At 36.2% G+C, this 23,062-nt stretch overlaps 1 protein-coding gene across 3 annotated transcripts; it reads right to left on the bottom strand.

Moving 5' to 3' along the window:
- Positions 1 to 6,333: 6,333 nt before the first annotated feature.
- Positions 6,334 to 22,714, bottom strand: OTUD6B (OTU deubiquitinase 6B). Of its 3 annotated transcripts, XM_027131383.1 has the most exons (8): positions 22,557 to 22,695; positions 21,738 to 21,889; positions 19,390 to 19,470; positions 16,392 to 16,532; positions 14,068 to 14,380; positions 12,389 to 12,450; positions 9,465 to 9,571; positions 6,334 to 8,679 (listed from the first exon to the last, which is right to left on the bottom strand). In XM_027131383.1, exons 4-8 carry the CDS (start codon positions 16,401 to 16,403, stop codon positions 8,595 to 8,597), a joined length of 579 nt encoding a protein of 192 aa, XP_026987184.1. In that variant the 5' UTR covers positions 16,404 to 16,532; positions 19,390 to 19,470; positions 21,738 to 21,889; positions 22,557 to 22,695; the 3' UTR covers positions 6,334 to 8,594. The 3 variants fall into 3 exon arrangements, with proteins under 3 accessions (XP_026987184.1, XP_026987182.1, XP_026987183.1); XM_027131381.1 differs by lacking the exon at positions 16,392 to 16,532 and having other exon boundaries at positions 22,557 to 22,714; XM_027131382.1 differs by lacking the exon at positions 16,392 to 16,532 and having other exon boundaries at positions 21,738 to 21,923; positions 22,557 to 22,659.
- Between the last annotated feature and the right edge of the window lie 348 nt (positions 22,715 to 23,062).

Below are 23,062 nucleotides of genomic sequence, written 5' to 3'. Positions count from 1 at the left end.
TGCTTTTTTATTAATTTGCTTAACATAGAAAATCTGGTAAACATTCTTAATTCCTCCTCCTGTCTTACTTCCAATATGCAGTCAATCCTATTAATACTGCCTGTTCCAGTTATTTATTGCTAAATAACAAACTGCTGTGAAACTTAATGGCTTAAAACATTTATTTTATTCACAAATTACAATTTAGGCAGGGCTCAATGGGGACAGCTTGTCAATGTTCCTCTTGGTGACAGCTGTGGTCTGGGGCAGAAATTAAAGGCTCATTCACCCATATCTGGTGGTGTGTGCTGGTTGTTGGCTGGAACTTTAGGGCAGTTAGCCAGAACACCTACCTGTAGCCTCTCCTATGTGGGCTGAGCTTCCTCCCAACACAGTGGCTTGGTTCTAATGGAGAGCATCCCAAGAGAGAAAATGGAGCAGAAGTTATATTGCCCTAGCTTCAGAAGTCATGCAGCATCACTTCTGCCACATTCTATTCATTAGAAACAAGTCACTGAGGCCAGCCCATATTCAAAGGAAGAAGAATTAGACCCAGCCTCTTGATGGTAAGTAGACATGTCTTAAAACCCAAAACAGTCTATCCCCGGCCATGAGTTACATACATTCCTCCAACACACAAAATAGAGTTGCCTTCTACCAAGAGCCCACCTCCCCAAAAGTTTCAGTTATTTAGAGCATCAAATCCCAAAATCTTGTCATCTAAATCAGGTACAACGTGAATGTGGCTTCTCAGGGGCAGTTCCTTAAGTCCAGCTCAAGTACAGTTCATCTTGATCTGAAGACCTATGAGCTAAAGAGCCAAGACATCTGTCCCCACATAACCAGAATTTAACAACTGGTGAAACATGGAACAGGCAATAGACAGTTCCACTCAAAAAAGGAGAAAATTAGAGGCACAAAGCAGCCACTGGATCATAGCAATTCTGGAACCCAGCTAGATATATGTTGTCAGTTCCTTGATTAGGGCTCTTGAATTGTTTTTCTCTTTCCATAAAACACAGCCCATGTTTGCTGAATTTCCTCAGACTGCTTCCTGTCCATAGAAGAGTCCAAAGGCCTCTCCTCATTTTCTTATTTTTTTGTAACAATTTTGAATTATAATTCACATATCATACAATTCAGCCATTTAAATGTATAATTCACTGGTTTAAGTATATTCACCAAGTTGTTCAACCATCACCACAATCAGTTTTGCAATATTCTTATTACTCCAAAAAGAAACCCTGGATCCTTTAGCAATCACTTCCCCATTCTTCCCGTCCACCCAGCCCTAGTAACCACTACTCTCCTTTCTGTCTCTATAGATTTGCCTGTTCTGGGCATTTTATATAGATGAATCATATAATATGTCTTTTATTCAACATAATGTTGTCAAGGCTCATCCATGTTATAGCATGTACCAGTACTTCAGTCCTTTTTATTGACTAAAAATATTCAATCATATGGCTTTACTATATTTATCCACTTATCAGTTGACTAACATTTAGATTGTTTCTACTTTTTGGCTATTACAAATAATGCTATGAACATTTGTGTACAATTCTCTTGGGCATATATATATAGGAGAGGTCATATGGTACCCTTTGAGGAACTGCCAGACTGTTTCCCAAAGTGGCTGCATCAGTTTATATTGCTACCAGCAATGTATGAGCGTTCATCTTTTCACTTTATACTGTCACTTTTGACCCAAACTGATACAATCCCTTTAAAAACTTTGTATATTTGCCTTGAAACAGTTCATAATTCACTCCATCAGACAAAAGCAACACTCCAAAATCTCTTTGCAATAGCCCTTCTCTATTTTGGGTTCCCATGTGAAACTACTGTTGGACAATAGCCTTAAGAATTTTAGAAGCTCTCTCACCTGTTGTTTAGAAAATGTCTTTAATCTGCCTGAGGTCTTAACAAAGCGTTTTACAGTCATGCCTTTGGCTTCATCTTTGGAGTTCATTTTCGTGACAGTTCCCTATCTGGAATTCATTCCTTAATTTTAGCATCATTTACTGTCTGGAGAGGCTAGGAATGAGAAAGTTTTGTTTTGTTCTTCAAACCCCAAAATTCGTGGCTCATTTATATTTAATAATTTGTCCTCTTGCTTGTCTTTTCCGTCATTTACTATAGGCAGCTAGAAGAATCCAGATAGTTCCTTAGGTAGATCATCCAGTTGATGAGATACACTTCTTATTTTCCATGTTAATGCTGCTGGCATCACTGCTAAACTTTCTTCTACTATGTAAGAGAAGTCACCTTTCTTCCAGGTTCCAATAACATTTTCCTCATATTCCTTTAAACCCTCACCAACAGCCTCCTGGACTGACAACAGGCCCCTGCTAACAATCTCTTCAAGGCCTTTCTTACTTACACCTGAGGCCCAGTCCCAAAGCCCATTATGTGGTTTAGATAATTTGTTATAGCAGCAAATTCTGTATCAGGGTTCAATCAGAGAAAAAGACCAACTAGGAATCATATAGACTTTGACCTTAGGTAATTATAGAAGCTGGTTAAACCATCTGTGTAGGTCTGTTGCTTTTGTGTCTGGTGCTATGCCTGCCCCAGAACTGAGATGCTTAAGGAAATATCCAACAGAAGTGGGAGAAGCTACAGGCTCAACTGTTAGTTCACACTAGTGAAGTGAGCCAGTAGACTAGCAACAGGATGCGTGATATTAACACTAGATGCCTCCAGTTTTTCCAGTTAACATTGTAAGCTTTCCAGTTAACATTGTAAGTTTTCCAGTTAACATTGTAAGTACATAAGTTTAAGGTGTACAACATAATGCTTTGGTGTATGTATATGTTGCAAATATGACAATAATCACATATTTGCCCATTACATGCCTAGGCAGCATTACAGCACTGCGGCACGGGGGACATAGTAAGGAACAAGATAGGTCATTTCTTTCATGAAGCCAACATTTCAATATAATAAATGCTAATTTAAATAAATACACAAAGTGGCAAAGAATCTGATTTGTTGGTTCAAGGAAGATTTCCTGCTGTTGACTGCTGAGTCCAGTCATAATGTGTTTAAAAGGACTAACTAGTTGATGAAATAAATGTGAGGGGGGAAAGAATTTAAACAAAAGGAGCATGAAAAAATGTTCATGGCATGAAATACACAGGGCCATGGGGAATATAAATAATTCTGGTGCGTAAGTCTAGAGAAAGGAGTGATGGAAGTTGATGCTGGAGAGGTATGTAGGACCAGTCGTGAAGGACCTCCTTTAAGTGCCACAATAAGGAATGTGGACTTCATCCTATAGGAATGGGGAGCCACTGGAAAGTTTAGGTAGGGAAAACAGTAGCCAGATTTGCATTTCTGGCAGTTCACAGCAACATGAAGGGAGAGTTTATGAGAGTTAAGACTGGAGGAGGGACAGCAATTATGAGGCTTCTGTACTATTCTAGGTGAAAGAGAAAAAGGGATAGAGAGGAAATGATAAAGCATAATGTGGGTAAGATTGTGACTAGAACCTGATCTCATAGGTACATTAGATGGGGTGAACCATAATTTAGGATGTGAGTGGGGAAATAAGAGTTGGGCAGGGTCAGGCTGTGGCACAGGTCCAGCTTTATGAAGACATAGGAAAAGTAAAAAAGATGGGGTTTACCATTTCAACGTTTTGAGTTTTGACCTGCATCTTAAACGCATTCCCTATGGAAGCCCAGCTGAAAGGGTTGCTAATTTCTTTGCTGTATGTGTTAGCTTTGTGGAATGTCAGCATCCAGAGCTTTCCTAGCAACCAGAAATCAATCTATTTGGCAGGATAATCTGATGAAAAATCACCAGGTTTTGAGACAGCATCATCCTGTGAATTCGGCACAGGACAAGGAACCTTAAATTGAATGTTAATCTAAACGGCGCAATTGACTTATTATGGAAACTTAAATAAGTCAGTCAAACTAAGCTATATCTGTCTTTTCATCAGTAAAACAACAAGAAAGAATACCAAACTATTCCACCGAGATGTGTGAGAAATATCTAACTAATGACTGTAAACTACTGTGGAAGGATAAAGTGCTATAAGAATGCTAAACTATACAGCATTCTAGAATCTCAAGGACCTTAAAGTTAAAAAAATTCACTAATTTTATTAACACAGAGAGGGCTTGTTCCATTTATTTATACTCTATAATACAGAGAACCTGGGTAATTCCTACTCTTATAGGGGTCCCTATGACAAATTAAAAAGGCTTTGAATGCTACAAAAATGCATGGAAAACTGGAGTTCATAAATACAGGTTATGGCAGAAACCAATACACTTATTTGATTTGTTTTGGCAAGCTTATTTTGTGATGAAAATGTGGTCTGAGACTTGGGGCACAGGTAGAAGTTTCCAAACATAAGCAGATGCTTCATGCACTAGAAATCTACTGTAGAAATTCTCTCTTCTGTAATAAACAAGGGTATTGTATTTCTCTTGGTTTTCTGTTTAAATATGGAAATGGAAGTTTTGATTTAAAGGGTTTTGGATTCTCAAAGGCCTGCCTTCTATGGTCAGCCTTGCCATTTACTAGCAGTATGGTTTAGCAAGTTATCCATTCTTAACCTCTTCAAGTCTCATCCCCATTATCTATGAAAACAGGGTATTGGGCAAACCAACCCCTGCTGGACCTTAGCTCCACTATCCTCTTCCTTATCCACCACTACTTCAACCTAACACACAGCAGGGAGACAAGTCCTTGGTGCAAGAGGCATATGTTAGCACCTTCTATCAGTCCCAAGAGTAGTACTTGCACACTTTAGATTTAACAAAAGGTGAAGATCTTGATTTAAATGTCTATGTGAAGCTGTATAAAAGAAAACATAACTACCGTTACTGAGAATTTACTGCGTCAGGCAGTGTACTAAGTTCTTTATATAAGTGGACTTATTTAATCCTTACAGAAGGCAGGGGTTGGTATTTTAAGCAAAATCAGGAGAAAGATTATAAGTCATTCCTGTTCAGAAAAATAATAAATTCAGCAGGCTTGTACAAAGGCAGTAATTTGTTTCAGTAAGGTATACTAGTCATCCTGATTACAATGAAATAAGACAACTGTAATCTTCTTCCTGGTCAGTATATTAACCAAGGTTTTCTTTTTGGTCTGTATACTTATTTTAGAGGACCATTATATTTTTTAGATTCGTTAAAATCAAATTGTCATAATTGACACATGAAGGTAAATTAACTGTAACACACTATCAGAAGTTAAGAAAAAAGAAAGCTCTCTTGGGTTCCATTCTTCCTTTCTTGGGTTCCATTCTTCCTTTCAACTAACTAGAAGACTTAAGAATTCATCCAAGGGTAATATAAATTAGAAAGCAGCCCTTCTGTGAGCAAGCAGAATTCTAAGTCACTATCTTGTCCTATTCCTAACAGCCCATTAGCCTAATGAAACTCCTCAGAGTCATATCCTATCCTCTCAGCTGATCTTACAACAATCAACAAACATTAAGCACTTAACATATAGGCCAAGCAATGTGCTACATATTTTAATAGTAATCAGCAAGTCCTTGTTTCTAAGCACTTAAAGACTAAGGGGAAATAATAACAACAACAATAATAATAAACAACTAAATGTAAATAACTAATTATAAGTGTATAGTTACTAGAAAGCAACATGCATCAAGTGGGGTACCTAACCTAGCCCAGGTAGGAGAACTCTGGGGAGCTTACCAAGGTCGGTGCTATTTAAGCTGAGACCGGGACAGTAAGCTAGGTGAAGCAGGTTGCACCCAACTCCGAATGTCAGTTCAAAGGTCTTACAGGAGGGAACAAGATGGGGTAAAGAACAAGAACTGATGTTTCTAAAACTTACTTTAAGAAATGAATTAGAAACCCTGTGAGTTCTACTTTTTCCATAAGATAGAGAAAGATATATTTCAAACAAGACTTAGAAGAATCAACGTATGTAAAAACACACGGACATGAAGAAACATCCCTCTCTCATTTGTTCAGTAAAAGTAAAAACAGTATGAAATTACAAACTAAATTTTCAGAAAAAAACTGTCCTTCAGCTAGTTCATGACCATCTATACCGACAATGTATTAACAAATATGTGGCAGCACTAATTTGCACAGATTTCCTTCTTACTGCTTCATATTCTTACACACAGATGTTTATTCATTTTTCTTTTCTTCTTTAACACCCAATAGTTTTAGATATTTTTCTAATTAATTTGCCTTTCATAATTTTAAAATAATAAAATAATATAAATGTTATAAATATTAGAATCTGTGACTATTATTTTCAATTATATATGAGGACAAAATAAAAGCTGAATAAAATTCTAAAACAAAAGTTTTCTCTACTTCTAAAATTATTAAAGAATAACAATTTGAACAAATGTTGATTTAATTCACTCATCTTTTATTTTAGCAAACATCAGATAATATGAACAAAATTTTATTGCTCACTATAGTTACACACATTCTCTTTTGCTTTATATAAGTTAAAAAACATATTTAAGTGGATAAAATTCTTGGCTAAAGACATATTCCAGAACGCTAACATATACTTTTCTGAGTTAGGACAAAAGAAAGCTTATCAAACTTCCCTAAGAGACCAGCATCATACAGCAAATTAAATTAGTATATGCTGCTATTAAGTTAACATCTGCCATTTTTTAAAGACTTTAATTTTAGTGTTTAGGTTACAGCTAAAATAATTTTTATCTCAAGTTTTAAGAAAGAGGAGAAGCTAACCATACAAACCCTGTTCATTACCATATTGGCCATTTAAAAAATAATAAAAATTAAAAAATATATCTACAATCAAGACAATTCTACTCATCCTGCTAGAAAAAAAATAGCTACCAATAAGTTATTTTAGAATACTTTAAATATAGATGGAATTTATAATAACTAGATATCTTTGTATCTTGTTTTATTACTTCTTAATGCTTCTCTTTTAAAGTAACAGATTACTTCAAAATAAAGCCAAGCTGCTTAGTATTTTACAATATCATTATTTTATAAATTTCAGACCCCCCAAAAAATTCAGATCAAGGATTACAAAGCAAGCAGCCTTCAGAATATATTTTGTTTGGCAAGCAGAATGGTTTTAATCTTTGGCAGTTGAATACCTTCATGTAGTACTTATTTGCTCTAGATGACCAGAACAGCTCCTGCCAGGTTCCCACACAGTCACCTGCTGGGCATGTGATACTGATACCCTGTTTTTAATATTATAAAACCCAATATTTACTTATAAAAATTAGTCGCATTCATGGAGAAAAAATTCAAATTTTATAAACTTGATGCAAAATCTTACTAGTTATTTTCTTATTTGAGAAAAACAGATCAAACCAGAAAGGTTTCATTTTTATAATACCCCCTTACATAACAAATTATCAGACACATTTGTACATATGGGTACTATCTTCTTAGAATACTGTTACAAGTAACCTAAATCTGAGCTAGACAAATCATTCAACTGAAAAGTATTGTACTGATTTTATTATACAGTCTTGGCTCAACAGTGGCTTTCAGCCACATAAAAAATGCCCAAATACTTGAGACAAATATTCTCAAATATTTGAGGAAAGGTGACATTAATAAGGCTAACAAAATAAGTTAACGAAGGCATTCTGTAATCCTAGAGAATGAAGCAAAGGGAGAGATCTTGTAAGACAAATTGTAAAAGAGGAAGAATTTGAAGTAAATTTGGCCTTGGACCCTTTTATATTGCTACTCCTTCAATTTTCACAAGTTAAAGAATAAGGGAAACTAAAAACTATTTCTTAGTGTAAAAGACTGCAAGGCAAGCAAAGTAGCTGAGTAGTGATGGAGAAAATACAACAAAGATATAAAAGTTTATAGTTAAGAAGATAATCAAGAAATGATGGTACAACCATTCTGAAGTTAAGAAACAGAAAGGAATAACAAATGAGTTAGAAAAGCAATAATCTGCTGTGTCTTTTTAAGTTATATACAAATAAAAGACATCTGTACTTCTTTAGAGGTTTAAATCTGATTGGAAACATATTTACCTATGAATTTGTCTCATTTCTTAAAATATAACAACTGATTCCCATCTGAATAAATATTTTTTAATTCTTTATTAAAACAAGCTTCTTAGCTGCACTTTGATGGGGCTATATAAAAAGCGTCAGAGCATTAATCCCATCAACACCAAAGTTACTGCAATCACGTTCATTTATAAGCACTCATTAAATTTGCTATCACCATCACCACATTATTGCAATGTCAAAGAGACTGAGTCATTTCACTTCTTCAAGAAAAATTACACTGACACGGTTACTGAAAGCTTTCAGTAATAGGGAGAAAAAAATTTTTTAACTATTTCAACACAGAACAGAATGTTCAGGATCCTATATTTAATAAAAATATCAGCAAACAGGGTACCATCTTGGTCTATAAATTATGTTCTCCACAAGGGACTTACAACTGTTTTTTAAAACACCACTAAGGGGACATTGGTGAAAGTTTATCTTTGACACATTTTTAAAAAACCTGTTAGTAGCTTTGCCATAAAACTGGTTTAAGGTAGTTTTTTTTTTTTCCAGAAACATTTAGAACAATCCAACACTTGGTATTAATACTCAGATCAGCACGCTGTACTAAAACATAACAGGAACATTTTATAGACTAGCTGCAATTTTCACTAGCTGTGTTCACCAACCGTTTAACAGAATTGTAGTGTTCTCCTAAGCCATATGCATGTCTCATATAACTGAAATAAAAAAAGGAGAAATAAGTAATTTAGATAAAAGTAATTCAATTCACTGTATATAAATGTTTATTATGTATATAAAACCAAGTAATTTGAATTAATCACTTCACAGGGTATCATTCAATAGACTTCATTACTTAAAAGTTCAACACTATTTGAAAAGCATCAGCAGTCAGTAAGATCTGGTTCAATAACTCTGTCTGCTGAGTTTGTCAGGTAAAACACAATCATTGGAGTGAAAAAGGAAAAACTGAGATGCTGAGTGCTCAACAAGTTTAAATTATTACCTAAACCCAAGCCATTAATGACTACCTTAGTAGGCTTAGCTAATGAACACTAAAGCCAATGGCAAACTCTCCATGCTGTTTCAGAGAACTCTCAATTATGTAACATGTTTTTACAATATGAAGAAAAAAATCTCTAAGGAATAAACCATCAGGCAACATGAATGTATTTCAGCTTTTACACCTGTTGAAACTTTTAGCATTACTGTCAAACCAGAACAACATGAGAGCTAATCCTAAAATTTTGTAACCTTTAGAAATGACTTTATTCTTAACTCATATACAAGATTAAATCATTAGAGGTTTAAACAATTATCTAAATCACATGTTTTGACAATGCTTTCTAATTCTGTAATTGCCTTTTACATAAAATAAGCATAATTAATGCTGCTGAAGATGGACCTGTTTCGATTAATCAACATATATAACCTAAAATTTTTTCATAATCCTTTTTGTCTTAATCATGAAAAATATTAATAGTAGGAATTTCTAGGTACTTACACAAGTATTAATGGGTTTTTTGGATATTCTTCACCAACTACAAGAGGAGGAGAATCTGCCTGTATTATCTCTATTGGTGTTCGTAAAATGTGAGACAGGGCTCTTAGCTATAAAAGAGAAAATGTAAAACCAAAAAACAAACAAACAATATATATATTAGTAAGGGAAATAAAGAGGTAAATCTTATTCAAATCATAAACTACTGAATTTATGCATGAATAGGGCAACCAGTCAGAGCAGGGATCTACTCTTTTTCCTTAATGTACACCAAGAGCCCAGCACATAGTGGGCACTTAACACGTATTTGTTAAAAATCAAATAAATATAATGTTTACTAAATCAAATGCATAAGTTTCAAGCCCTGGATGTACAACAGCTTTTTGGAAATATCTATGCCATAGTTAATGAAGCATGGGGATGAGTAAATTGAATTCATTATACTAGTCTCTCTACTTTTGAATATGCCTTGAAAATTTCCATAATAAAGGATTTTTAAAAATACTGTTACTCAGGCACCAGATCAAATCAATTACAATTGAGAGGGGGTAGGGGAAGGACAGAGGAAGCAGGAAAGAATAGGAGGTTTATTTTTTTAAAAGCTTTTCAGATGACTCTATTGTACTAATGCTGAGAACAACTGCTCTATGATTTTCAAGGCATGAGTAGAATGAGCTTAGGAACTGCACTATCCTTTCATGGAATTTCCAACTGATTAACATATAATTTTAAGTTCATGACACATGATATAAAATTAGAGCTTAAAGTTGGATGAATAATAGTTAATAATGAATATTGGTAGTAACATTTTTTTAGACTTACTTTGACCAAGCATTCTAAGTGCTTTATGTGTATTAATTCATTCAGTCTTCACAATAACCTTACGGGATAGGTACTACTGTTATACATTTTAAAGACTATAATTACAGGTAGAGAAAGGTTAAGAGAAGTCAAGCACAAGGAAACAAAATGACTTGCAACTGAACTGAGAAGTCTGACTCTAGAGCTCAAGTTCATAAACAAATTAATCATTTAACAGTTTTCAGTCACAATGCACTGATCTGTTTATCTGCCCCATTATAACAGAACATGGACCTTTTAGGAAATTTTAAACGAAAGTAAGAAATTAATTCAAGAATATGGAAAAGGTTCTGTGCTACACAGTAGCAAATTTAATCCCATGTTCTATCTCGTAAAATATTCCTTTGAGGTACTTTTTTCTTATACCTCAAATAACATTTTTTAAAAGGCAGCATGGAATGGAGGGTGCAAAACAAGCTCTGGAAATCTTAATATCCCATCTAAGTCTTCAGAAATCATACAAAGAATTTCTCTTTAATAATTTAAATTTACCCCATTGTGAAAACAGAAACTCATTTCAAATGAATTCACAAACAATTTATGAGAAAATGTCCTTCAAAAGATGTTTTAAAAGGTTTTTCTCAATTTAAAAAGAGTCACTTAGGTCTCTAGAACTCAAATTAATTTGAGATTCTTATTAAAAAGTTCAAGCATCTTTAATTACTCCTAATGTAGTCACAAAGCTAACCTTCCCGAGTTTCAGAGACCCAGGAGAGGCATACAAAACAAGTGGACACAGTTCCCTCTGGTGGCTCAGAAGAGGTACAGATATAGCACTGCTAAGAAAAAGACTTTGAAGAAGCAATTATGTCATATCTCCAAACAACATAGTTCTTGAAGTGAAATAGTCAGAGCCACAAACTATTTAAGATGACTAATCATAATTACACAATAATATTAATTATACTGCTAGATTCATCTATCTGGCACTTTAGCTTACAAACTTCTATGCATATACTCTTTGCCTTATTTAATATCCACAAATGGCCTACCATATACACATAGGGGTTTTATTATCCCCATTCAATAAGGAAAATGGAGCTCAGGAGGTTGGCTGACTCCCCCAAAGTCACAAAACTGAGAAGCACGAGGAAAAACCACGACCTAGGGCTTCGCTGGTGGCGCAGTGGTTAAGAGTCTGCCTGCCGATGCAGGGGACACGGGTTCGTGCCCCGGTCCGGGAAGATCCCACATGCCGCGGAGCGGATAGGCCCGTGAGCCATGGCCGCTGAGCCTGCGCGTCCGGAGCCTGTGCTCCGCAACGGGAGAGGCCACAACAGTGAGAGGCCCGCGTACCACAGAAAAAAAAAAAAAAAAAAAACCCACAACCTAGCCCCAAGTCTTTCCCCCTTACTCCCTGACTTCTAATACCCCAGGCTATCTCATCACCACTTGGACCACTTAGGTGTTTTATTTTGCTTTAATGAAACAAAGTTAACAGTAAGATAAATAATTAGAGCTTAAAAAAAATCGTGATTAACTCCCTACAAGTGACTAAATATATTGTTTTCTTACAAGTGAATTTTAATGCATCAAATACTGCTTTCAAGTCAGTCAGTATCGACTAGGAACTCAAGACACAATTGTAATTGATGTATTGTGGGAGGATTTGACGTGTATTCTCACATTAAAATATTGTTTTCTATTTCTGATGTAAGAGATGTTACTTTTCCAATAGTGATTTTCATCAGTTGAGCCACTTGGGTAAATTTTACTGTACTTGAGTAAAATCTTCACTTTCATATGTCCATAAATTCAAATATATGGCCAGTAGCAATATCACAAATGGAAATACGCAGATGCAACACTAGCCTCACCAACACAATGATCAAACACTGGGCTATTTAAAATGAAATAGTGCTTCAGTTCCCAAAGGTACATACTTAAATTAAAGGCCTAAGAATATTAACTCCCTTTTTCAATGCTTCAGTAGAGAAACAGCAAATATATAAAGAAAAGGAACCTTGAAAGGGAAATTTGGATCATCTGAGAAATATGTCTGAAAACTACAGAAGGGATTTTTTAAAATAATTTAACAATGCCACTATGAATAATAACCAACTTACCTCAAGCTGACCTCCCCATGAAGCGGTGTTTATGATATCATCACAGTATTTTCCAAACTCTTCTGTAGAAAATAGATCAGAATATAGCACTTAATAATTTTTAGAACTCATGTTAGTCCCTTTTATACCTCCCACAATTTCTGATGAAACTGCCCAAGTTATGAACTTCCTCCTTCTCTACCTATATTCTCCAGAATTTAATCCATTTCCCAATCCAAATTTAATTCACTCAAACTTTCCATCGAAGAGCAAAGCAATTCATCTCTGCTTCTCTCCCTCAGCCTAAGGCCCAGCGACCTCAACTACATTATAAGCCTGCCTCTCTCTTGACCCAAGCAATGACCCCAAGATTGCCACCATATTCACATTTTAAAGTCCAAATCTGCATCTGAAGGAATATGTTGAAAGACTAAAAAATGCATCCTTTATAATATCAGGTTCACTATAAGACACTGTAAGAAATGTGAGAAGAGAATCAGAGTAAAAGTAAAATGAGTTGAAACTCCTTTCCCAGTGATAGCATCAAATAGTGCCTTCACATATTTTGGAAACGTCTACTTTATTTGTTATCAGTATCAGTTCTAGCTAAAGAAGGGTCTTCCTAGATCAGTCCTGAGAGGACATGAAAGACCTAACTGCAGAGTTTAATGGCATATCTTGAGCATACACACTTTTATACAGAAAGTTAACATGGGAAACTAACACCTCTAACTTCCTGTTTAGAGAAAGGGGAAAGAATTATGGGCATCTAGGAGAAAATATGTCCCGTGTATCTGTCTCATTCACTGTCTCATATCCAGTGCTCAGAACAGTGCCTAGAGTAGTTCTTGCCACACTGTGGCCTTCAATAAATATTGTCTAAAGTCTAAAGGAATGAAGGTAATTAAGTCTTTTGTCTTTTTCTCTGATTCACCATGCTGAGTTGCCACCTCCTCTCCACTGCCCTACAACTAGCAGTTGGGGACTCCATTAAACAAGTCACCCTTAACCATCCCCTCCCTCTTCAATACATCCTGGCCATATGACTTGCTCCCAGTAGACACTGACACACCTGCTGTCTTATCTCAAGGACTAACTTTCTCCCTTACTCCCCTTTCTCTTTAAGAAACTTTTTCAGATTTTCACTTGCTCTCTCCTTTATTTGCTCGTTGTACATTTTTTTACCTTCCCAACTATCAAAGGTATTATAGAGAATAATAAGGCAGGTTATTAACTCATCTGTTTTTGGTTTTGCAAAGTCAAATTTTGCCTGAATATTATAGCTTATTGAGAATAAAATTAAATCTCCCAAACTACAGGATAAAAGGAGGAATTAGTTTTCCTAATCATTCTATACTGGTGGTCTTCAGGCCCTATACTTCCAGAGACTAGTCAAAGCTTAACTTTGTGAAATAGAACTTATTAACACACTTTTAAAAATAGTAATAATGAATCCTATTCCTATCTTAGATAAAAGATTAATATATTTTAACTACAAAATAGTTAAGTACTTAAAAGATCTTAATAAACCAAAATGTGCTAGTATCTATTAAAGTTATAGAAAATAATTTTGCCTAAATGTTGAGATTTTTTTTCCCCCATAAGGACCATTCAGGTTATTTTTATTATCAGTTCCAGGAAGCACTTTATTTAACAACCACCACAACCACAACAAGACATAGTAAAGAAAAATAAATTACCTGAAGTATACATATCTCCTGTATTAGGATTTGTTAAAAATGGCAGAAAGTCTTCCACGTGGCTTTGCATATAGTCAGCAGTCTGACATCTTAAGGCAGCCACAGTCAGACTGCAGTCCTGTTCTTTCAGTTGATCTTCAATGGCTCTATACATACAGTGGCCATCAGATGGAATCTGTTTAATTTCCAACTGTCTAGCTGCCAATATTTGAGCAAGTTTTTCACTTTCTACATGTCTAGCTCCAGTTAAGTTTTCAATTTCAGCTTCAGCTATCCTTTCTTCCCGCTCCTTTTCCAGTGCAGCTTTTTTGTCCTATGAAGAGGACAGTGTAGGAAAGTTAATTCCTAATAATTAGGACTAATTTACATTTATTATGGGGATGAAATATAAAATTCTCAGAAACATTTTTCTCCCATCTCCCACAAGCATTATCATATTGATGATCTCATCACTTGTAGAATTTTCTATATTGTGAACTCCTTTAAAGGCAAATGTTATTTCTCATCTGTGTGTACAGCACCTAGCTCTGTACTAGGACAAAAGAAAGCCCTCAAATTTTTCTTTGAAGTCTATTTAAAAACTACATGCCAGACTTCCCTGGTGGCGCAGTGGTTGAGAATCTGCCTGCTAATGCAGGGGACACGGGTTCGAGCCCTGGTCTGGGAGGATCCCACATGCCGCAGAGCAACTAAGCCCGTGAGCCACAACTACTGAGCCTGTGCTACGCAACAAGAGAGGCCGTGATAGTGAGAGGCCCGCGCACCGCGATGAAGAGCGGCCCCCGCTTGCCACAACTAGAGATAGCCCTCGCACAGAAACGAAGACCCAACACAGCAAAAATAAATAAATTAATTAATAAACTCCTACCCCCAACATCTTCTTTAAAAAAAAAAACTACATGCCAAGTATCTAAAAACTTTACTTACCGATTTCAAAGTACTATCTTAGGACTGAGTTGTCCTAGGCCTTAAAGCAACATCATTGTCATACTTAAGTCCAAGCTAATCCAAACTTTTTAACTTATCACTCCACCAGTGAGGTCTTAATGTGCTAAATCACCAGCTCACCAGCGAGGCATTAAATGGCTAAGGTCTTTAGAAGGGTATAGGAGCTCTATATATCCAGCTTTAAAAAAAAAAAACATGTGTACATACAAACACACACACATTTAACTAAAGTAACAGATAAAAATATTCTTCTCTATAAAAAAGTTAGAATATTATAGATAATCTAAAGTTCCCCTGCCAATCCCAGTGCCTGCTCTAGAGGTCTGATGTGTATCCTTCTAGATTTTTTTTCTATGTATTTTAATAAATACAGATGTACTCATAGAAAATGTACAGAAAACAGTATTTTAACAAAAGTCCTATCATACATTACACTCTGCAGCTTGCTTTCCTTATTCAAATGTTATAATGGGATGGGGAGAGGGTAATGAGAGATTTGTGACATGAAGGGTGGATAAGAAGTAGAGTGGGAAGGTTGGGAAAAAAGAGAAAAAACTCCTGACACTTGGAATAGCAAGGATCAAAAGACAGAAAGCACTATATGTTTCATAGTTGAACACGGTTCATATAGCTAGAGTACCAGATAAAAGTGTCAAAAGATGAGGTTGGGGGGCCAAAACGATGGTATACAGTTAATATATATTAAGTCTATGCATACATAGTTTAAAAAACAACACTAGAAGGAGATACACAAAATATTTACAGTGCTTTTCTCTGGATGGCAGGATTACAAAATAAGTTTATTTTGCTTTGTGTGTGTGCCTGCATGTGTGTGTGTGTGAACATCTTTCTAACTCTCTATGGTATGTTTTACTTGTATACTGGGAGCAAGTGCTTTTCAATTTAAGAGAATAAAAATTGTTAAACTACATTCTATCAATATAAATCTTGATATTGGTAGCAAACTACAGTGAAGCATTTAGATAAGCCAAGAAAAAGAAGGAAAAGGTAAAGATTTTTATTTCCCCAATCTAACCTTTCCTTACGACAGAAGATGCGAATGGAAAGGCAAATTTCAATTTCACTTAATGCCACCTGCTTCTACTACATGCCTGTTATGTGCTGTGCCAGATAAACCTAAAGTGATTTCTAAGTTACCTGAATCAAAAGCAGTATTATCTTCTTAATAAAACATAAACCTATTTGCTTTTTCTTCCCAACTCCAACCATGCCAGAAATACCATGAAACAATTTATTTCACTGCATACCTACAACTGTGGATCACAGTGGCATAAAATCTTAAAACACAAGATGGCACTATTACTTTTTAAAAGACTATAAAAAACATTTTCAGAGGGGAGAGGAAGGATAAGCACCTTGAATATCATCTAATCCAAAACCCCTCATTTTCCTCTTCTGAGGAAACAGCACGTAGAAAGATTTCCAAAGGCCATACAGCTGGTTAGAAGCAGAGCAGGGACCAAGGACAACACAGAGAGCTCCTTCTATCCAGGCACCTGAATCAGAATAAAAGTTGGAGTAGATGGGAGCTGGAGTTAATGACGTCAGGTACTAGTTCCTGGAAGAGTGGAACTTTATACTATCTGTAAAACCTTAATTTAAGCCTCTAAAATACTAATCCAATCATTTCATTTTTTCCCTCATGCTCTGCTTCAATATTACAAAGCAATTGTATTTCCTTTTCAGGGCACTAGGTGGGAAACACATTGCATTGTTTTCTCAACCATGCAGAGTTTTCCAGTGGCATGAGGCACTTTCCTTTCTACAACCCTAGTCCTGGAGGTAGAATGGCACCAATAAATTCTAGTGAAAATGTATGTATGATGAAAATAGCACATAAATCATAAATATATTGTCAGTAAAACTAGAGCCATGTGGTAATAGTATAGTAATACAGCAAAAACAACTCTGAAGAGAAATCTTAAGAGCTGGGTACTAGTGCAGGGGTTGTATTAAACTTTCAGCATGCCACTGAGACAACCTGGGCCTCAGCTTTCTCATTTATAAAATAAATTGAACTAGATCTCATTCCAGCTCTCAAATTTCTTATTTTTGGACCCCAGTTCTTCTAAGTTCTACTTTGGGCTCTTTCCACCATACCAATAAGTTTTCACTGAAGTTCTTGGAAGTAAATAAAATACTCCCCATGCTTTTCTAGATTGAAAATACGGGATTTGCTCTACAATATTCCAATAATAAACCTTCATAACATTTTGTCATGTTTTTCTACCAGAGAGTTGTATCTCTCCCATAGATGACATCATTAGTTAGCTGACTTTTCATTCCTTGGTGCCTCTGGGGGAAAATAAAAGTGGTTTGGCATAAGTCTAATACCCAATTATCTACCCTGTCTTCAGTTTCCATTTTCTTAAATACTATAAACTTTCAGTGTTTTCTGTCCCCAAATCCTATTAATATAACAAAGCAATACTTTGGCCATTACTTATAGGGTGTTTTCTCTGCCAAGTGTTGACTCAGCAGAGAAGTGTTGCCAAGCAGCTGACTATAAAAGATACTACATTTTTTGAGAGTATAGCTGGAAAAGGTACGCATTTCAGCTATGCAATATTTTAGGAGAAAAGTAACAAAATGTTTGAGAAACGTAAGGGAATTAGTTTGTTTTGTTGCCTAAGGGACCAGGTAGGGTGAACAAGTGTTGATAAAGACAGGAAAGAGTTGTGTCATGTTTGCCAGAATTAAATAGTTGCTACTCTAAGATATAGCAATTACTAGGTAGAGGCAACTCCAACAAATATTTTGTTATGTTTCTGCCAAGCAAAACTTCTGCCCTTCACTTTTGATCTATAGAAAATAGATGACAATAATAAGGCTATAACAGAATACATATCATAAGTATAGAGGTGGTGAACTAAATAACCTCCAAAATACCATGAAACCTAAATTTCATCAGTCTATGAAATTCACAGTTATAATAATTACTCAAGAACAAAATTTTACAATAGTATGAGAAATGTTTGACAATGTGCAACTTAAGCAACTTTCAAGCAAACAAACAAAAAAACTTGTCTTAGGTTGAATTTCTTAAGAGGTGTACTATGCAGTATTTAACACAGTGAACAATACTATCACTTGTTGACCCAAATCATAGTAAAAATGTTGTTTTAGGGCTTTGGAAACAGTAAATTATTTAATATTCACAATAACTCTATGAAGTAGGTATTATTTTCCCCCATTCTATACATGTGAAACTGAAGCTTAAAAAGGTTAAGAATCTTACCCAAAGCCACCACAATGGGATTAAAACCTCCATCTGACTGACACCAAATTCCATGCTCTATTAAATTATGTACTGAATTATAAGACGCAAAGCTCGTTTAAACATTTAAATCCTAGAAAACATCAAGTGTTAATAAAACAATATTTGGGAAAGAAAGATTGGATTTAAACCCCTTGTTCTTTTTCAAAAGCCCTTACCTATCTAATCTCACGCCCATAATTTTGATATCATAAACTTATTACGTCCAATAAATCAGTTTCCTTACAGATCTTTGGTGAGGCAAAATTTCATTCCCATATTTGTTTTTGTGCATGCTGTTTCACTGACTTTAAATGTCCTAACTAAATAACTATATTTCCTTAAATACCAACTATGTAACACTTAGTACAATGAATTTTTCCTTCTCTGAATTTTCATCACAACTAACCAATACATATATAACTACATAATTCTGATATTTTTATATCTTGCTTAACTTCTAGATTCAAATTCTTATTTTACCACTTAATACCATAGTTTTTAACCAAAGCTATACATCAGTATCACCTGGGCTCACACTCTTCAAATTCTGAATTAAGTCTGGAATAACATATTTGTAAAAAATATCCTTTGTGGGCTTCCCTGGTGGCGCAGTGGTTGAGAGTCTGCCTGCTGATGCAGGGGACAGGGGTTCGTGCCCCGGTCCGTGAAGACCCCACATGCCGCGGAGCGGCTGGGCCTGTGAGCCATGGCCGCTGAGCCTGCGCGTCCAGAGGCTGTGCTCCACAACGGGAGACGCCACAACAGTGAGAGGCCCGCATACCGCAAAAAAAAAAAAAAAATTTATCCTTTGCACATCCCCTTTCCTAGCCCCACTCTCCTATGAGAACTGCAAACTGGACATGTTATTTTATACTGCTTCAGGGCTATTTTCTTCTCTATAAAATGGGGATAAGAAATCCTACTTCACAGGATTACTGTCGGGACTAAATGAGATTTCATATAATCTAAAGCCTAATAAATATTAGTTCAGGTCCTCTGGCAAGGAACTCCATTTTTTTTCTATTCACTTCCAATACAACACCTAAGATAGTATTACACACACAGCACTAACAAATACTAGGTGACTTTCATACCCGTCTCTTTTGTGCTTTTGATATCCGAAACGGCTGATTCTCAAGAACCAAGTTTGAAATATTGACAGCAACAGAATCTATCTGAGGGAAACAAAAAACATTAACAAGTTAATGAAAAATACCTTTAAGTTATTATTCAAAGTATTAGATTATTAAATTATTATCAAAAGTCACAAATATGTGTCATCCCACAATTCAAATTTGAATAACAGCACTAGATACAGCACAATACTAAATGAGACATGGTTCTGTCTACTTTCTCTGTATTTAAGGGAGAACTGTCAGATTCCCAAGAACTTTCCTTATAGCTCTTCAGAGACAATGCTCATTCCTGCATGGTTTCCTTCCTTCTTAGAATGCCTACTCCATTCATCTAAATACTTCCTATAAGGGCCACAACTCATTCAGCATTCCACCCTTCCCTTCTCTAAATGTTATACTTATAGAATATGTAAGGTTCTGTCATTACTACTTTCATAACCTCAAATGTGGTGGCAAAGGCCTTTCTCTATCTTAATTAGCCAGAACCTGATGAGCACTGCTTCCTGACCCTGGTAGGAAGTTGAGATTTTTCTATCCTTTCCCATCTACAAACTGAGAAACTTTTAGGTAGAAAATTTAATCTATAATTATTGTTAGGATATTACAACTAATCTTAATCAACAAATGGCTGTTATGTGTTTGCTAAAGAATAAACTGCTAGACTTAAAACTATCAGGATTAGTAGCTAGTAGTTTATTACCACAAGTATAAGTTAAGCTAGTTTTTAGTATGACACATACATGAAACATATCAAGGCCTCTAATACCAGAGTCAGCAGTCCCTAAGGCTATGGACCAAATGATTAAAATATCAAAATCAGATTAAGACTTCAAAGAGCAGTTATCAACTTTAGTGAAATTAGGATTCTTATATTTTTCAGAGGAATGTGCTAATTTTACAAACTGCCATACTGACAACAGGCAAGATACAAAAAAGCATCTAGAAAAAAAGGAGAAAGCAGTGACAAAAGAATTCAGGTGACATTCAGAAAGAAAACAGGCTTCAGTTTAAGAAAAAAAAGATAAAGTAAAATGAGAGTTTGTATTTTAACAGTTGGACAATATGTAGCTTAACAATTAAACATTTTTGTCCTTGGAAAACTAGGAAAGAAATCTCAAAATTGAAAGGCCTGAGAGAGCAAACAAATCTCACTAATAGAAAAGATAGGGAGACAATTAGGAATACCATGATTGTAACAACACAAACACCTAGAGCATCATGCCTTGTTACTTGGAAATAAAAGGCACGGAAAGCCAGGCTCTTGACAAAAAAGTTAAAGAAAATAAAACTATGTTTAATACAATAACTGTAAATCAGTACAGACAAGCTGTTTTCCCTGTCAACAGCAGACCAAAAATGAACCAAATAAAATAAAATTTATTTATGGTAGATAAAATTTTGCATAGACATAAGAACTTTCTAACTATCAATAATGAGAATGAGGTTATGGAGTCTGTGATCTTTGGTATCTAAAACCCATGTAATAAGCTACCACTCTAGATAAAATTATAACAGAATTCAGTATTCACATTCTGGAGTAAGACAGCTCTCATTTTGAATTCAGGCTTTGGTACTCAATGGCTGTTATAAATTTAGAACAAAGTTTTAAATCTCTCTGAGTCTGTTTCCCATTTGAAAAATGGGATTATCTACACTTACTTCAGAGGTAATACTTTATAGTGTGTTATTATGAGAATTATGAGAAAATTAATGTAATATATTAAACAAAGTGTGTGGCATACAACACATTGTGTATGGCTACAATGATGAAATAAATATTAGCTAAAATGATGACAGTTAACATGCTACAATTTACCCAAGAAACATCAGTAAATTTCATCTTTTACAACTTGTTCATAAAGCACTTTTAACTTAAAAAATGATTTCACATTTGTTATCCCATTTCTTAAAAAAAATCTTGTGCTTAAACAGCAGTACTATTGGTATCATATGATATGTGAAGAACTTATGCTCAAGAAGATTAAGTAAATTTGCCCAGGTTACAATCCTATTTAATGGCAATTCTGAGACTAGGAGACTGGTCTTCCAACTTTCATTTGGTAAAGCTTCCTTTGGTCCATTTTATCAATCTGTTCATCTTTGGGGCAATAGTTTTCTTTGCTGGCCTTCCTTAAAAAACACACTACCATGTAAACCTGGTTGGAAAAATATCAATGAAAGGTGATGGCATGAGCGTGACTAAGTGACTTCTTTCCCTCCGATTTTATGATTTTATATAATAAACAGTGTAGTAGAAGTGGCAGTTGCTTTCAAAGGTAGACAAAGAGAAACATTACTTCACCTACTTTACTCTCCTTAGAAGTCTGCTTCAATTGCTCCAGCTCCTCTTTATGTTTCTGTTCCATTTCTGCTTCTAACTTAGCAACATCTTCAGTAAGTTGCTTCCTCCTCTTTTTGTCATTCTTGGGGACAGCATTCTTCATACCCTGAATTTTGGCTGAAAAGCCACCAAAACCATTAAGTCATAAACCCTGGGATTAAGAATAAATATGAAATAGTAACAATAAGGGGATGGTAAACGGTGAAGAGTTTAGAAAAAGTAATTATGAAAGCAAGAAGAGTAATTACACAACAGATAGTTACAGAGAAGGGTCCAGATGAAGCTAAGACACCCCCTCAAAAAAAAAAAAGAAAAATTTTATTAACATAACCGTGAGTTTGTTTGGTGTGGGAGGTGGAAAAACTTTAAAAAAAAAAAAAGTAGATTTTTAAATCTTTCAAGTACCCCTTCCGAGTCCTCAAAATTTAGGTGAGATATTTCAAAACGCACCGAGTAGGGCAAGTGTCGGCAAGTAGGGTAGGAACAGGAAGGGGAGACAGGAAAGGGGGTCTGGGTCCAAGACGGTGGCTTCCCGGTGTTTTCAGAAACCCACACCCGGGCGGCGGCGCGGGGTAGGGGGAACGCGACGGACCGGAGAAGAGGAAGCTTCTGAAGGTCTGGGGGATTAAGGGACCTTGGAAAGGCGGGAAGGAAGAGACCACTGGCTACTTTGGAAAAGCGTTGGAGGATCCAGATCAGAAACCCCTCAAGATTTCCCAGAAGCGACCCGCCACGCACCCTTCCCTGGGTCCTGGCGACTTCTAGGTTCCCATTCCCCCGTCACCTTGCAAATCCTTCTTCTCTTTGCGATGCCTTCTCACCAGCTGCTCCTCCTCATCAAGCTCCTCAGTCAAGACTGCCTCCATGACGACCAGGTAACCCAGCACAGCTGCTGAAAAGAACCAGCACAACCGGCAAGGAGCACCTTCCACCCTTCAACCCTCACCCCGTGCGCCATTGGCCGCAGCTAGGATCCAGCCCCGCCTTCAAGGCGGTACCAGATCTAAGCTGAGTCATCGGAGAGAGGAGGAAGGAGAACCGGATGCTGCGCGTGCGCACTCCCGTGACCCGCGCTGATGCGGCAGGGCCTGGCAGATTGGGGCGGGGTGGGGCGGGGCAGGTTGGGGCGGGGCGGGGCGGGGCGGGGGTGGAGCGCGATGGCGTGATGGGGTTTGTCTTAGCAGGCTGAAGTTTGCAGCCTTGCAATTGATCCGCGCTACAGCCCCTTCAGCAATAAAGCTACACCAGTCTATTGGCCCTGACGTGAGGCGGGCAGAGATGACGTAGGAG

The sequence above is a fragment of the Aethalodelphis obliquidens genome, unplaced genomic scaffold (genome assembly GCF_003676395.1).
Source record: "Aethalodelphis obliquidens isolate GAN/ISIS:26980383/991018 unplaced genomic scaffold, ASM367639v1 scaffold39, whole genome shotgun sequence".
In the NCBI taxonomy this organism is placed as follows: domain Eukaryota; kingdom Metazoa; phylum Chordata; class Mammalia; order Artiodactyla; family Delphinidae; genus Aethalodelphis; species Aethalodelphis obliquidens.
This window is presented reverse-complemented; position numbering and strand designations above follow the sequence as displayed.